The sequence below is a fragment of the Portunus trituberculatus genome, chromosome 46 (assembly GCF_017591435.1).
Source record: "Portunus trituberculatus isolate SZX2019 chromosome 46, ASM1759143v1, whole genome shotgun sequence".
In the NCBI taxonomy this organism is placed as follows: domain Eukaryota; kingdom Metazoa; phylum Arthropoda; class Malacostraca; order Decapoda; family Portunidae; genus Portunus; species Portunus trituberculatus.
The window spans coordinates 790,290-806,217 of NC_059300.1; the positions used below are offsets into that span (position 1 = coordinate 790,290).

Genomic DNA, 15,928 nt, shown 5'->3' on the forward strand with positions numbered 1-15,928 from the left:
TATACCACATAAAGGATGGATAATAGTGTAAAAGAGGGTTTAGAGGGAAGAAGATTGACACTGGTGCATACTAGAATGTGTGTGACTAAGGCAAATGGAGAGCAGTTATGAGTACATGATGAATATGATCCTGCAACTTCTGAGTCTTACACAGGTGTTAGGGGGTCATGTGAGGTAGGGAAAGGTACTTACTAAAAATGAGCCTTGTTCTGGACTAAACTGTCCAAGCTGTGTGACTAATCCCTGTAAAGTGAGAGCAGGAGTACCTCTCTTCTCTGCTTGGAGGCAAGGAGCTAGAGTGGTGTTAAGGAATGTTAAGTTAAGTGCTTTGTCATGGCTACCCCAATTTTTGGTGGTGACAGCCTTTGTATATGTATGCACATAATACTTTTACAAATATTCACTTTCAGCTTCTTCCTCCTACAAACATAGTTAAACTCAACTAGTCTTTTCAACTTTTCTGACTCAGCCACCAGACTTGCATCATCAGCAAATAGTAACTGACTCAGATCACATACCCTTTCCTCCCCACTAATCAAACTCACACCTCTGCCTAACAAAACATTAATGCTAATTTCTGAAAATATATTTGTTCTATATGAAGCACTAGCTGAACTTACACTTATAAGATTGGCATTGATATAGTCTGAGCCTGGAATTCCTGGATCTGTGTCTCGCAGAATTACTCGAGTGTGATCAAAAGGTAGAATATTCTTGTAACGATTTTTGTTGCGATTCTCTGGTTTCTGTCCTTCCTTTCGTGAGTAGAGTTGCTTGCATTCCTGTTGTTGCAGAGACTCGAACTCCTCCCAGAATCCTGCTTTCCCCATAGCAGGCCCCTGATGTTCCTTCTGCAATGATGACACATCAGATCTTTTCGGAAAGGACATTGGTGCATAAAGTCAACCACTGTTGAATACTATGCTAATGCAGCAAAACACTTCTTATTTGAAACAGCCATGGAATATCTATGATAAAAACCTTTTCAAAATGCTTAACTATGAATCTAGTGACAATACATTAAAAATTGATACATGTACAAATTCATTCATTGTAAAGTATTAAGTTGAGTTATTTAATATTGCTACTGATTTTAAAAAGCAAACCTGAATTATTGTTTATGTTAACCATGTTATTACTTTTATTACAATATAATACAATAATATAATATTTCAAAGTTCATTATCTTCAAGCATACAGCATTTCAATACATGGAGTCAAAGTGGTTTCAACTGTCTTTTTGCAGTACAAAGATTGTTTCATGTAGGTGTATATAAATGTAATCATAATGTCTATACGTCAAAGACATTTTTTTCTCTCCATTATGGAGATGCACAATATTTTTCCAAAGGAATTTTATTTTTTTTCTTTAAGCAAATAATGTAACACACATATTATCACTTTCTTCTAAGAAGAATATGGGTCACATGAAAAAGAAAAGTAAGGAAGGATGACAGTCTCTAGACACTCATTCCGAAAGGTTCACATAATAACACTGATAACTTCCTGAAGGTTTCTGACCAGGGTATTTACATGACACCTTAATGTTGTGGATCCTTGATAATGACTCACTACATGATGGGGGTATATTTGGATTTCACATTATGCAAGGTAATATTAGAGATTGTCTCCTATAAATAATATCTAAACTTTGCAAAAAAATTGAAATGGGGAAATAACAATGTTGTACAACCCCTAGAATCTCATCTCAAAGACTTTAAAAAAAATTAGAACTTTCACAACAAAACCTTTCTTCAACAGAACCTTTACAACATGTACAAACCTTTACAACATGTACTGTACAATGTACATTAATGAAAAATTTATGATCCAACAGGATAATGATTATTCAACTATTATTAATGACCAGTAAACTTGAGAAAACTTACCGAAAGTTCTCGCACTCTACTATCAATGCCACGGGCATTGATCCGGGTGGCATTGAAGGGCATCTTGAGAGGAACCACAGTGCCAGACTGTTCCACCATTGGGTTTCTCCGGTAATGCTCCACAAGTTCACTTAGTGTGTCAAATTTCCTTCCTCCTCCAACATCATATTTGTTTTCCTAAAATTAATTATGCTATCAGACATGGAACATAAAAGTTATGTAAGTTAGGTATTTAACAGAGGATTAGCATCTTGTAAAACTGACATTGCCTTTCATAAATTTCTTATGTTTCTGGGGAATGCAAAAAATTGCTGCCAGTATTAATACCTATCATCCACAATATCTACAAATTTGTTATTTGTGAATTTAGGCAAAACATTATAAACTTATCACATTCTAAAATAGAAATTGGTGCAGAAAAATTTACCAATTTATACACAACATAATTGCAATATTGTGAAGATATTTTTCAAGGTAATTTGTGGCATATGATAATGTTGATAAAAAGACAATATTCATGGAAGAAAAAGCCATAATTAAAGATTGTTGATGTCAATACAGAGAAAAAATGGAACACTGTAAGTTCATTTTGGAAGTGAAAACAGGATTGTATGTGACATTAATGATCCATAGGATAAAGACAGCTGTAAAGTTCAATAGAAATTCATTAAGGATGCCAATAATTACTATTTGAAAGCTGTGCACACAAAAAGTAACTACTGAAATGTATCTAAAGTGAGGGATGCATGGCCTGTTCATTTTAAAACTGAAAGACGATTAATAAAAAATATATAAATAAAATTGCAAACCAAGAAAACTAGAGTAGCTTATAGAACATTAGGCTTTTATTTCTTCAACAATATAACTTCTTCCTTCATAGAGTTTCTATCAGTTGCAATCAAGGAGATCCACTTACCACACATCTGATCATGACATGTGTGACCTTGTCATCTGTGCGGACAGATAATACATAATCGCCTGGTTTGCTCTGGGACTCTCGCACCAAAAAGCTTCCATTCTTTCCTTTCTCAAGGATGAGCTTCTCAGCTTCCCGTCCAGAGAGGTGGCCATGGAACCATCTGCGGAAATTTTCATGAGAATAGTTAAAACTTTACCTCTGCAACAATTCCACCTTCTTGAAGTCATACATTGACTTCAACTTGACTTCACAACCAAGCTTTCAAATATGTATACTTTTCTTTCTTTATGTACAGAGCCATTTGTACTTTGCAAAATCCTGGACTACTCTTTTATCACTACCAGTAAAAAATTAATTTGACTCATTACTTAATTGATCTCTATGCTATTGTTATTTTTGCTGGGGTGGATCTCCCTCCTCACAACTCCCTTATTTTTTCTTTTCTTTAATCACTCACATATGCAGTTGCCACCCAAGTTAAAGACACTAGTATTCTTTACCTTTGATTAGTTAAATCACTTACAAAAGTTACCCATATCACACACACACACACACACACACACACACACACACACACACACAGAGAGAGAGAGAGAGAGAGAGAGAGAGAGAGAGAGAGAGAGAGAGAGAGAGAGAGAGAGAGAGAGAGAGAGAGAGAGAGAGATCCATTCTGCTTCTGATCAAATGTTTTGTATTATAGTAACCATCAGACTGCTTCTCATCCCTCTGGATTCTGTTCTTTGTTGATCGTTACACCCTGAATGGCAGATGACATGCAGATATATTCTAAAGTCTATGACACAAGAGCAAAAGGTACACACATATTTCTTTATCAACTCACCTCTCTGTGGTAGGATCAGCACAGTTGAGGGGATACCTGAGTTCAATCACTTCTCCATTCTTTTCCCTCAGCTGACCCTGGTTCTCCATATAGTACTGCACCAGCTCCGCCAGAGTGGCAAACTTCTCCCCGCCATACAGGTCATAGAAGTCTCCCATATTCTGGATCTTGATGTGTGTGACCTCCCCATTCCGCCTGAAAAGTTAAAAATTCATAAATTAGCACAATGATGAGGATATCAATTTTGCAAACTGTTAACAATAAAGTTGAACTTATCATAAAATTTCCAAAAATTACTTTCTCTAAGTTCATGGCAAAATTTTCCTTTCTTTTCTACTTGTATATACAGTGGAGACTCAATACTTGAAAGTCTTCATAGTCAAACTTTTTAATACTTGAATGCAAAAGTTCTCTTTAATACTGGAAAAAATACCTGATAGTTGAATGTCCACTCATGGTTGTAAACTAAGGCTCCCTGGCCTCTCCCTCCCCCATCTGTCAGTTGTGCTGCCGTGGTTGTCAGAATAACATTCTCCTGCATTCTGTCTGTAGTTTTTCATTTATAAACTTACATTAACACCAAAGGCTTATTAGTGGTGAAAATAGCTTGTAATTGAACGGCCACACACATATAGTTGTAAATAGAGGTCTGTGGCCTTTTCCTCCCCACCGCTGTTATTGTCCCGTTCTGTTACTGGTAATACTGTTAAGACCAGGGGGTGTGGAGTCGGAGGCGGAGTCGGAGTCGAGGAGTCGGCTACTTTTGGCCGGAGTTGGAGTCAGAATCGGAATTGGAGTCAGAGTCGGAGTCGGTAAAAATATGAGCGACTCCGACTCCTTTACGTGATAAATTTTCGAGTTAAGATTCCACTTCATGCAGATTGGTGATTCCTACAAATTGGGAGAAATTGACTTTGTGGAGGATGTGTCCAATCAAGCATTACAAATAAAGATCATTTTTATTAATCTATGATAATTATATAATCGTCAAGTACACTTTTATTATGGATTGACTCGAAAATATGTAAGTATTGATTCTCTTAACTTTCGTCTTTTTTGGGTGTGGCAACTAGCAGGCTTTTTGCTTAATCTTTTCCCTTGGCCAACATCCCTCATGTAAAAAAAAAAAATAGACTATATCGTTGTACTGTATAAAAAAAAAAAAAAAAAAAAAAAAAAAAAGGAGTCGGAGTCGCAACCTTCAAATTTCCTGGAGTCGGAGTCGGAGTCGCAACATTTAAATTTACATTAGTCGGAGTCGGAGTCGGACTTTTGAAAATCCGACTCCACACCCCTGGTTAAGACCGAAACAAAATACTGGATAGTGGTCCGCATCCATAGTAGTCCTGCTGCAGTTGTGAGAAAACATTCGTCTGCGTTGTCTGTATTTTTTCATTTAGAAACTTATAATGGCACCAAAGAAGCTTATTTGTGGTGAAAATAAGGAATATAGTGAGAGTCAAGTGTTATTGAGCCACACTCTTCCACTAGTGGGTTCCCAGGTATCACATCAGGAGAAAAGTTACCAGACATGTTATGGATGGTGACTCATCCTCCAATGATTTCCCTCCTCCTCCCCACCCTTCTCTCCTCCTCTTCTACATTACCTATCATCAGCTTTCACTTACAGTATGTATAAATTAAAATTACAAAAAATGAAATTACATTGACATCTTTATAAACTTATGGTTTTGCCAAGATTAGAACGAATTACCTGATTTTTTTGGTATCGACAGTTGAACTTTTTAATACTCGAACAGCCATTTGGAACGAATTAAATTTGAGTATTAAGTCTCCACTGTATTTTTTGTTAACACTTTCAAGGTTCTTTAAAGAAGCCAGTATTTATTAGCAAAAGCTATCACAATTTCAGTTATGGGTGACTAACCGCACAGAGAGTGTAAAGTCGCCAGGATTGGACTTGGAGGGCCGAGCCAGGAAAGATCCCTCGATGCCTCGGTCCTTCAGCAGGACCTCCGCCACCAGGCCCGAGACGTTGGGATGGAACCATCTGTTGGAGAGGGAAGGCAATTCAAAAGCTGTATAGCAAAGAAATATGTGTTAACGAATATCTGGTCTACTGATGTACAGCAATTAATAATGCATCAAGAAAAGTAAATAAATACAAGGAGACTGTAAAATTATAGAGAAAATATAAAAATCCTCTATTTTTTAAGTTTATCTTTTACTATGAAGAAATTATGGCAAATGGATTTTCAACAAATTAAAACTGACATTAGTGCTGAATTTCAATACCTGTAAGAATATTTCAACACAAACAATGCTTACTACTATTATCAGATAAAATGTATAGTTTAAGAAATTCTTGTAAGTTTCCTTATCAATTTTTTTTGTAATTATCAATGGATAAAATGTATAGCTTAAGAAATTCTTTGAAATTTCCCAATCAGTTCTTTTTGTAATCATAACTAAAACTTTGTAAAAGATGATAATAAGATTAAAGAAAAAGTTTTAAACACATTTACACGAGTGTCCCGAAAATGGAGCTAGTATGGCTTTATTCAAAATTATTACTTTATTTTAATAACCCTCAAATGGAATTAAGTGGTGCCAACATTTTTTAAATGAGAATGTGTAAAAAATAAGAGGTACTCCACCATGATGTAAAGAAACTACAAGTAACACAGCTTTTGTTTTGTGAGAACTAGTATACAGGCAATAATGGATAGTACAGATCCATTACCTTCCCTTCAGCTTCACTGCCACAGAATCCAATAGCTTCTGCCTGCCCGCAGACTCAGGCTGTTGTCCAGCTTCTGAGAGGCCAACTGTTCCTCCCACCACCTTGTGATACAAAGAGTGCAAGCGACTCCACATCTTCTCGGTCATCATTTTGCCACAACCTACACTCTCTTCCTTTGTGCCAGCTCAGTGACACAACACTTCCAAAATTTACATTTCCAAGGTGAAACACTTCAACATTTAGTCCATTAATTCTCATTCATTTTTGTCACCACACCAGTAATACCTTCAATCAACTCGGCTTTCCAACTGCACAGTTTATTTTTGATTCCATACCTTGTATCCCACCTTGGTCAACAAAGCAGGTGAGTCATATTTCTTGTGATGAATTGTTATGTTAATTTCATTTCCATCAGGTTGTAGTCTGTTGTGTTCCCTTTTTGCAAGGTGAAGGACTTCATGCATTTCGTTTATATCAAAATTATCACGAGTGTTTCAAGACAGCCATTTCCTGCTCACCTTTCAATTGCCTAAAATTTCTTGTCAACAATCTATTTCAAGTAGAAGTGTATCATACTCAATATCAAATCATATATATATATATATATATATATATATATATATATATATATATATATATAAAACCAACTCTCAATTAACACTAGTTTGAATAACTTGATTTCAATTTAACGTGACAATATTTTAAGAAATGCAACTAAATAACGCGATTTATTCAATTTAATGCGGGTTTACTCAACTCGATGAGTCGCGTACGCCCATGCTGCTGAGACACACTTGGCCGAATTTTTAAATGATACCTTCCACCTTCATCAGTTGAAGGATACCGTCTGGGAGAGGGGTCAGAGGAGTTAGGGGAGAGATAGACAGCACAGATAAATTTAGAGTGACTACTGAGTCGAAGCCAGATGGTGGAAAACTCGGAAGATTCCATATCGTGGGCACGAGAGCAAGTTAAGTCGTTGCGCACATAGAAGCAACATCCAGCTTTGGAGCAAAAAAGAACAAAGAACAAAGAAGGGGCTACTGTCAGTTGCCTCAGACAGCTGGTTTTGGTGAGGAAAAGAAGATGAGGTTTAGAAGAGGAGAGGTGGTGTTCTACAAATTTAAAATTAGATCGAAGACCGCAGAAAACTCTCTACTGTTTTACTCGAAGTAATGTATGGTAACAATAGTTTATTGGTGGTGGTGGTGGTGGTGGTGGTGGTGGTGGTGGTGGTGGTGATGATGATGATGATGATGATGATGATGATGATGATGATGATGATGATGATACCAATGACGATGACGACGATGACAGCAATGGTGATACTATCCGCCGCAAAAACCTCAGAGGCATAATTTAGGTGGAAAATTGAATTTCATACTGTATTGAAGGTGAACAAAGTACCTTCGGTAGGCTTATTCACTGTACCGAGAAAGTATGTACAGCACACATGTACTCACTCTCTCTCTCTCTCTCTCTCTCTCTCTCTCTCTCTCTCTCTCTTTCTGCGGTAGACTCAGACAGAACTCTGTCCCTTGACACCAGAGAGATAAGATAGCGTTGTTGGATTTTACGGTGACGGCTTGACGGTAACGGAAAACGGAGATATAACAGCTAGATAAACCATAGGCCACGGAAACACAGCTGTTCGAGTAACACCATGTCAAACATATCATAATTGCCGATGTTCGAGTTGTGACTTTTCAACCACAATAAAATAAGAGACTGTGTGTGTGTGTGTGTGTGTGTGTAATTCACCTCGATCGCCTGCTGGTCAACCAGCCAATCTTCCCCATTACGGAGCGAGCTCAGAGTTCATAGACCGATCTTCGGGTAGGACTGAGACGACGACACACTCCACACACCAGGAAAGCGAGGCCACAACCCCTTGAGTTACATCCTGTACCTATTTACTGCTTATAGGTGGACAGGGGCCACACATTAAGAGGCTTGCCCATTTGCCTCGCCGCACCGGGACTCGAACCCGGGCCTCTCGATTGTGAGTCGAGCGTGCTAACCACTACACTATGCAGTGTGTGTGTGTGTGTGTGTGTGTGTAATTCACCTCGGTCGCCTCCTGGTCACCCAGCCAGTCTTACCCATTACGGAGCGAGCTCAGAGCTCATAGACCGATCTTCGGTGTGTGTGTGTTTCACTGTTTGATCTGCTGCAGTCTCTGACGAGACAGCCAGAAGTTACCCTACATAACGAGCTCAGAGCTCATTATTTCCGATCTTCGGATAGGCCTGAGACCAGGCACACACCACACACCGGGACAACAAGGTCACAACTCCTCGATTTACATCCCGTACCTACTCACTGCTAGGTGAACAGGGGCTACACGTGAAAGAGACACACCCAAATATCTCCACCCGGCCGGGGAATCAAACTCCGGTCCTCTGGCTTGTGAAGCCAGCGCTCTAACCACTGAGCTACCGGGCCGTGTGTGTGTGTGTGTGTGTGTGTGTGTGTGTGTGTAAAAAATATTAAAGCTGACCACAGGGCTTACTTCCTGTTGAAGATAATGACAGAATGACTGACTCACCATCACTTCCTAATACGTACCTCCCTGACACACACACACACACACACACACACACACACACACACACACACACACACACACACACACACACACACACACACACACTGATTTATGGAATAGTCTGGATAAGAAGATAGTAAATGTAAAAAAAAAAAAAGTTAAAAGGATTAATGCTAAGCTGTATATTAAAAAATAAGATGGGAAAACACCCACACGTAATAACTTAATTTTTGTAAAACTTATACTCTCTCTCTCTCTCTCTCTCTCTCTCTCTCTCTCTCTCTCTCTCTCTCTCTGCAGGCCGTTACACAGTCAATGCATAACAGACAATTGAAGAATACGAGGGTTATGGAGGGAGGATAATACAAGAGAACGGGAGGAGGAGGAGGAGGAGTAATCAGAACGGAAGTGGATATCTCCACACACACACACACACACACACACACACACACACACACACACACACACACGGCCCGGTAGCTCAGTAGTTAGAGCGCTGGCTTCACAACCCAGAGGACCGAGGTTCGATTCCCCGGCCGGGTGGAGATATTTGGGTGTGTCTCCTTTCACGTGTAGCCCCTGTTACACCTAGCAGTGAGTAGGTGCGGAGCGTTAGGCTAATCCTTAGTGTCGTTAAAATTCAGACTGTCCATGGCATGCTTTTTATATTAGTGTGTGTGTGTGTGTGTGTGTGTGTGTGTGTGTGTGTGTGTGTGTGTGTGTGTGTGTGTGTGTTTCACTGTTTGATCTGCTGCAGTCTCTGACGAGACAGCCAGACGTTACCCTACGCAGCGAGCTCAGAGCTCATTGTTTCCGATCTTTGGATAATTCTGAGACCAGGCACACACCACACACCGGGACAACAAGGTCACAACTCCACGATTTACATCCCGTACCTACTCACTGCTAGGTGAACAGGGACTACACGTGAACGGAGACACCCAAATATCTCCACCCGGCCGGGGAATCGAACCCCGGTCCTCTGGCTTGTGAAGCCAGCGCTCTAACCACTGAGCTACCGGGGTGTGTGTGTGTGTGTGTGTGTGTGTGTGTGTGTAATTCACTGTTAGTGAATTACACACACACACACACACACACACACACACACACCCGGTAGCTCAGTGGTTAGAGCGCTGGCTTCACAAGCCAGAGGACCGGGGTTCGATTCCCCGGCCGGGTGGAGATATTTGGGTGTCTCCGTTCACGTGTGTGTGTGTGTGTGTGTGTGTGTGTGTGTGTGTGTGTGTGTGTGTGTGTAATTTCACCTCCTCGGTCGTCTGCTGGTCACCCAGCCAGTCTTTCCCATTACGGAGCGAGCTCAGAGCTCATAGACCGATCTTCGGGTAGGACTGAGACCACAACACACTCCACACACCGGGAAAGCGAGGCCATAACCCCTCGAGTTACATCCCGTACCTATTTACTGCTAGGTGAACAGGGGTTACACATTAAGAGGCTTGCCCATTTGCCTCGCCGCGCCGGGACTCGAACCCGGCCCTCTCGATTGTGAGTCGAGCGTGCTAACCACTACACTACGCGGTGTGTGTGTATTTACCTAGTTGTAGTTTTACAGGGCCTGGGCTTTATGCTCGTGTGGTCCCGTCTCCATATCTACACTTATCCAATGTTTCTTTAAAACTATGTACACTCTTTGCTGATACCACTTCCTCACTCAAACTGTTCCAAGTCTCAACACATCTTTGCGGGAAACTAAATTTTTTAACATCTCTCAGACATCGTCCCTTCCTTAGTTTCTTACTATGCGATCTTGTGCTTCTAAAGTCATATTCTTCTCTCAGGATCAGTTTCTCATTATCCACTTCATCCATTCCGTTAATCAATTTATAAACTTGTATCAGATCCCCTCTCTCTCTTCTCTGCTCCAAGGTTGGTAGATCCATTGCCTTTAGTCTCTCCTCATATGCCACATATGTGTGTGTGTGTGTGTGTGTGTGTGTGTGTGTGTGTGTGTGTGTGTGTGTGTGTGTGTGTGTGTGTGTGTGTGTGTGTGTGTGTGTGTGTGTGTGTGTGTGTGATTTCCTCACATTCCCGTCTCATTACACATCCACCTACTCTTATACACAATAGCACGTAGTGATGATAACAGGCAAGTTTTTGTTGGCGATTGTGGTGCTAATAGTGACAACTGTAACGGTGGGGCCACACCATAACATACTAAACCAGGTTTGGAAGGGACGGTAACTAACTAGGGACAGTGTAAAGAGAACGAAGAGCTGAAGGAGGAAGAAAATAAAGTAATCACAGAAAGAACCCAGCGGACAGAGAGAAACAAGAGCAAAGGACACAATATTAAACATGAGCGGTATAAACAAAAGAAAGAAAATGATCACCTCAGCCGCTAACAAACCTCTCTACTCATCATCGCTCAACGAGGCAATGCGGGAGGTGCTGGGAAGGGCAAAAGGGAGAGCTGGCCTAACTACAGTCAAGATGGAGAGTGTTGGGGCACCAGGCAGTAAGTAGGGAGCGGAGCAAAGGGAAGGAACAAGTTTCGTCTCTTCATGACCAGTTAACTTAAGGAAATGAAACGAAGGAAATAAAAAAGGAAAAGAAATACAGTTCGAAAAAGACATGAAATAAAGAACAAGAGGAGAAAAACGAAACGCAGAAATGGCACTTCGCTTATAACCTAAAGAGGAGGTATCACAAAAATAAATAAATTGAATTAAATAAAAAATAAATTCAAATAAAGTAGATATCTCACCACTTAAACTGAGACACCAAGCAGGGAAACGAGAATGATGGAAGCCAGTAGTAAGAAATGAAGGGATATGAAAAGCTAAAACTAAAACACATGATAAATACATAAAATAATACAACACACATTCATGTATATAGATGAAAAAGGAAGATCCTCTATACATTTTTCGTATAAGGGGGATTTGGAAAAATAACAAAGCTCGTATACTGAAACACTCTTAACTCTTTTTAAGATAATTTTAAAAAACTACATTAGCTGGATTTTCATGTGAGTTATCTTTTCTCAACGGTGGAGTACAATCTAAGCCATACTATTACCATAATCACCCACCTCCCCTTCCGGAAAATAGCAAAAATATTTACTACAGCATGTTGAATGTAGTCGTTAGCTGGTCCCGGAATGATGGAAAATACGATTTTTCAATCACAAATTTGAAGAGATGATTGTATGTACAGTGCAGTATGTATTAACTGTATTCTTAAATGTTTCAGAATCTTATTTCCTACATTTGACAAATTTTCATGAGTGTTTTCAAGATTCTAATGACATCTGAGTAAGAACTGTATGTGCGTTATCAATGGGGAAAAAAACACTCACGAGAAAAAAAAAAAATCAATCTCAGTGGCCTTTAAAAATGGTATTGGATGCTTGAATGGCACGTTAAAGAACACGAACATGTATCCTATAAGAGAAAGGAGCAAATCACTTCACTATGCGAGCCTAAATTTCCGAGTCCACACTTTACAAACAGCCAACCCATGAATTCAGCAATCACTCTCTACTCCCTAATCGTTCCCCAATCCCAATATACACTCCTTTGGTCGTCCCCCCCCCGCAAAAAAAAAGTTCTTCCCTGCCTAACCCCTGTCACCTCCTGGTCCTCCTCTCCACAACATAACTCTTACCCTTTAAACCCAAACCTGACCTATTCCTTACCTAATACGACCTTTACCCTTAAACCTCTCTTTCCCTCCATCCCAAATGCCCCCCCCACCCCGACACTTTTCCTCTTCTACCTCTCCCTCCATCCATCCATCCATCCCTCCCTCCGTCCCTCCTCAACCCCCTGTTCGTAAGCCCTCACAGGCCTTCCCCCTTTGCATATCACATCCTCTGACCCTTATCCCTGTCCTGTTTCCACACGACTTTTGCCTCATCACCTCCCAAATGTCACGGAGACTCTTAAGCACATCTCTCTCTCTTGTGCACTTGTACCACTTAAACGGCTTTTCCTGTAATAATGCAAAATTTTGATAATCTGTCACTATAACCATAAAAAAAAAAAACACCATTCGAAGCTCAATCTTCTCATTCTATGCTTCCTCTCTGCTTCGCCTTAATACGATGCGCTGGAAGGCCAATGTCAGTAGGTCAGTCACTTAGTCACTCACTTGCTCACTCAGACGCAGTGATATACAAATTTACCTGAGACGACCCCGGGAAACCAAGGGGAATCAGGAAAGTCAAACATGAATAAGAAAGAAAAGGAAAAAGGAAGTGAGAAAAAAAAAGGAGAGAGAGAGAGAGAGAGAGAGAGAGATGGGGGGAGGCGGTGATGAACCAGATGATGAAAAGATAAGGACAAATAAGATGAAAGGCAAAGTGACCTAAAGAAGAGTTGGAAAGATGAAGAGAGGGATAAATGAAGAGAATAAGAAAGGAAATTAATGAGAAATGGGATGAGAGGCGAGAAAAGAAAAAAGAAAAACAGATAAATGTACGAGTGACAAATAGAAGAAACAACAACTACTACTACTACTACTACTACTACTACTATTATTACTACTACTACTATTACTACTACTAATAATAATACTACTACTGCTGCTGCTGCTGCTGCTGTTACAACAACAACAACAACAACAACAACAACAACAACTACTACTACTACTACTACTACTACTACAACAACGACAAGGGAGATATGGTGGCGAGGCGGAAGAGGGAGTGGAGGTGATAGATGGAAGTTAGAAGGCAGTAAAGTGAGTAACAAAATTTGATAAACATGCCAGAGAGAGAGAGAGAGAGAGAGAGAGAGAGAGAGAGAGAGAGAGAGAGAGAGAGAGAGAGAGAGAGAGTGTTTATCAGATTGTTTTCATTTAAAGTACCACCACCATCACCATCACTGAGGGGTACACCTGTTCCTTTCACTTATTCCACTCCTATTTCCTTCTCCTTTGCTATTCCTTCCCAATCAATTTCAAGGTTTCACTCACTTCCCCCCTTCTCCCGTTTTGAGCTATGACGCAACACACACACACACACAAACACACACACACACACACACACACACACGGCTGTATGTAGTAAGACTGACACATGTGCTAATTAATAAACGCACGCACGCACGCACACACACACACACAGAGAGAGAGAGAGAGAGAGAGAGAGAGAGAGAGAGAGAGAGAGAGAGAGAGAGAGAGAGAGAGAGAGAGAGAGAGAGAGAGAGAGAGGGTTTTCGTCTTTGCTAACTTTCCTACCTTCTCTTCCTCCCCGCCTTTCCCTATAAACACACACACACACACACACACACACACACACACACACACACACACACACACACACACACACACACACACACACACACACACACACACACACCTTTTCCCACGGCACCCTACCAGGTAATGGCCTAATAACAACACAATAACAGCAAAAAAAAATAAATAAATAAAAAAAAAACAATAACTCACCCATCACGCAAACTTCATTAACACAACGCACATAACTCCCTTTCTCCTCCCTTCCTCACACTACCTTGCTTTTCTTTTTCTTTTTGTATTTTTTTTGTTTTTTACTCCTCTTCCTCTCTTCTCCCACACTCTTCCACTTAACTGCCATATTTTCCGTAAATGAGCGCTGTTTGTCACCCGACAGATGCGTACACTTCCTGGCATGCATCACGAGGGTTGTATCTTAGATGCGGTAAACACTCCATCCCAGAGAGGAGAGAATACAAACGACTGCTGGCTGGAATTCTGGGCCTGACTTAATGAACATTGTTAATCTTAGGAGTGTCAAATATATCCTAGGTAGAATGATAGGTAGTGTTATTGATGGTGTTGCTATTGTTACTACAATAGCAATACAGGTCCTAAAGCTAGAGATGTCATTTGAAAGAAAGAAAATAAATAAAGTAGAAGAGAACATAATTAAGCAAAAAGTTCAGGTAATATCAATATGAGAAAAAGCTGTCTAGATACCTAACGCGAGGGCGCGCGCGCGCGCACGCGCACACACACACACACACACACACACACACACACACACACACACACTCTCTCTCTCTCTCTCTCTTGTACGTGACAACAAAATCCCAATTCCGTCTCGTTTTGTGGAAATATAAATATCCTTTCCCAGGGGTCACCAGCCGTGGGCCCTCGCCCTTGTTAGTCACCAAGACACACAGAGAAGACAAACATATACCTTAGCTTCCCGTGTGTTGCCTCTATGTAAATTCCCCTAACAAAGATTCAGAGCAACGATAGATTTTGTTAAGCTTATTTCATGGGATACCATAACGTTACTTTTTCAATATATTTATCATTCGTGTTGCTATCAAATTCATAAACATTTCGTTCTCTTATTCACAAAATTTTCAAAGGCTACCGAGATTACATTAGTTAAGTTCTCCAGATTTTTTTTCCCCAGTGCTGATTAGAATCCATGTTAGACTACCTATCACTGGAATCATTGAAAATATCCCTTGAAAACTCCAATGATTTAACTAAATCTTAAAATTGGTCGAGATAAGACGCTCGGTCGAGAGAGAGAGAGAGAGAGAGAGAGAGAGAGAGAGAGAGAGAGAGAGAGAGAGAGAGAGAGAGAGAGAGAGAGTCAGCAAAAGGTAAAGTAAAGGACACGACTGGGGTGGTGCAAAGAGCGAAAAAGAGAAGATAAGGAATAATGGAAAAAAGATGAAGACACTGATGAGGAGGAAGAGGAAACAGAGAGCTGGTAGGTAGATGGCAGAGGGAGTAGCAAGGGTAGGTACAGAGAAAAGAGCAATGGTGAGGTGAGAAAATGATGTTTTGCCGCCTCGGAGGAGAAGAGAATATTTGGAAGTGAAGATAAAGGGACGGGAGGCACAGAGGGAACAGGAAGGGAAGAATAAGTTTGGACGGAAGAGAAAGTGTGGAGATATGGAAGAACAGGATTTGGACGAGCTCTAGAAGGAAGTAGAGAGAAAACTAAAGAAAGGATTCTAGGAGAGAGGGATAGGATATGAAACGTCTGAAAGGGAAGGGATAACAAGCAGATTGAATGTAAATATAAAAAAAGGGTTTGGCAGAGGTTTCCAGGATA

At 40.4% G+C, this 15,928-nt stretch overlaps 1 protein-coding gene and 1 long non-coding RNA gene across 16 annotated transcripts in view; one reads left to right on the forward strand and one right to left on the reverse strand.

Moving 5' to 3' along the window:
* The window catches only part of LOC123520214, an 83,222-nt gene extending 77,170 nt beyond the window's left edge, over positions 1–6,052 (forward strand). Inside the window, exon 2 of the long non-coding RNA XR_006679197.1 lies at positions 5,523–6,052. This is a non-coding gene — a long non-coding RNA (uncharacterized LOC123520214). The remainder of the gene's footprint in view (positions 1–5,522) is intronic.
* LOC123520207 (tyrosine-protein phosphatase non-receptor type 11-like) overlaps positions 1–15,928 on the reverse strand; it is a 103,580-nt gene that overhangs the window by 41,375 nt on the left and 46,277 nt on the right. For 6 of the 15 annotated variants that reach the window (XM_045282276.1, XM_045282274.1, XM_045282272.1 and 3 more), the window contains exons 2-7: positions 6,354–6,903; positions 5,538–5,660; positions 3,650–3,844; positions 2,806–2,968; positions 1,890–2,066; positions 621–851 (exon numbers count right to left, since the gene is read on the reverse strand). In XM_045282276.1, coding sequence (XP_045138211.1) covers positions 621–851; positions 1,890–2,066; positions 2,806–2,968; positions 3,650–3,844; positions 5,538–5,660; positions 6,354–6,502 — 1,038 coding nt within the window. In that variant the 5' untranslated portion in view covers positions 6,503–6,903. Of the gene's footprint in view, positions 1–620; positions 852–1,889; positions 2,067–2,805; positions 2,969–3,649; positions 3,845–4,082; positions 4,196–5,537; positions 5,661–6,353; positions 6,904–15,928 lie in introns of those variants that run through there. The other 9 variants (XM_045282279.1, XM_045282278.1, XM_045282275.1 and 6 more) reach the window with 6 other exon arrangements.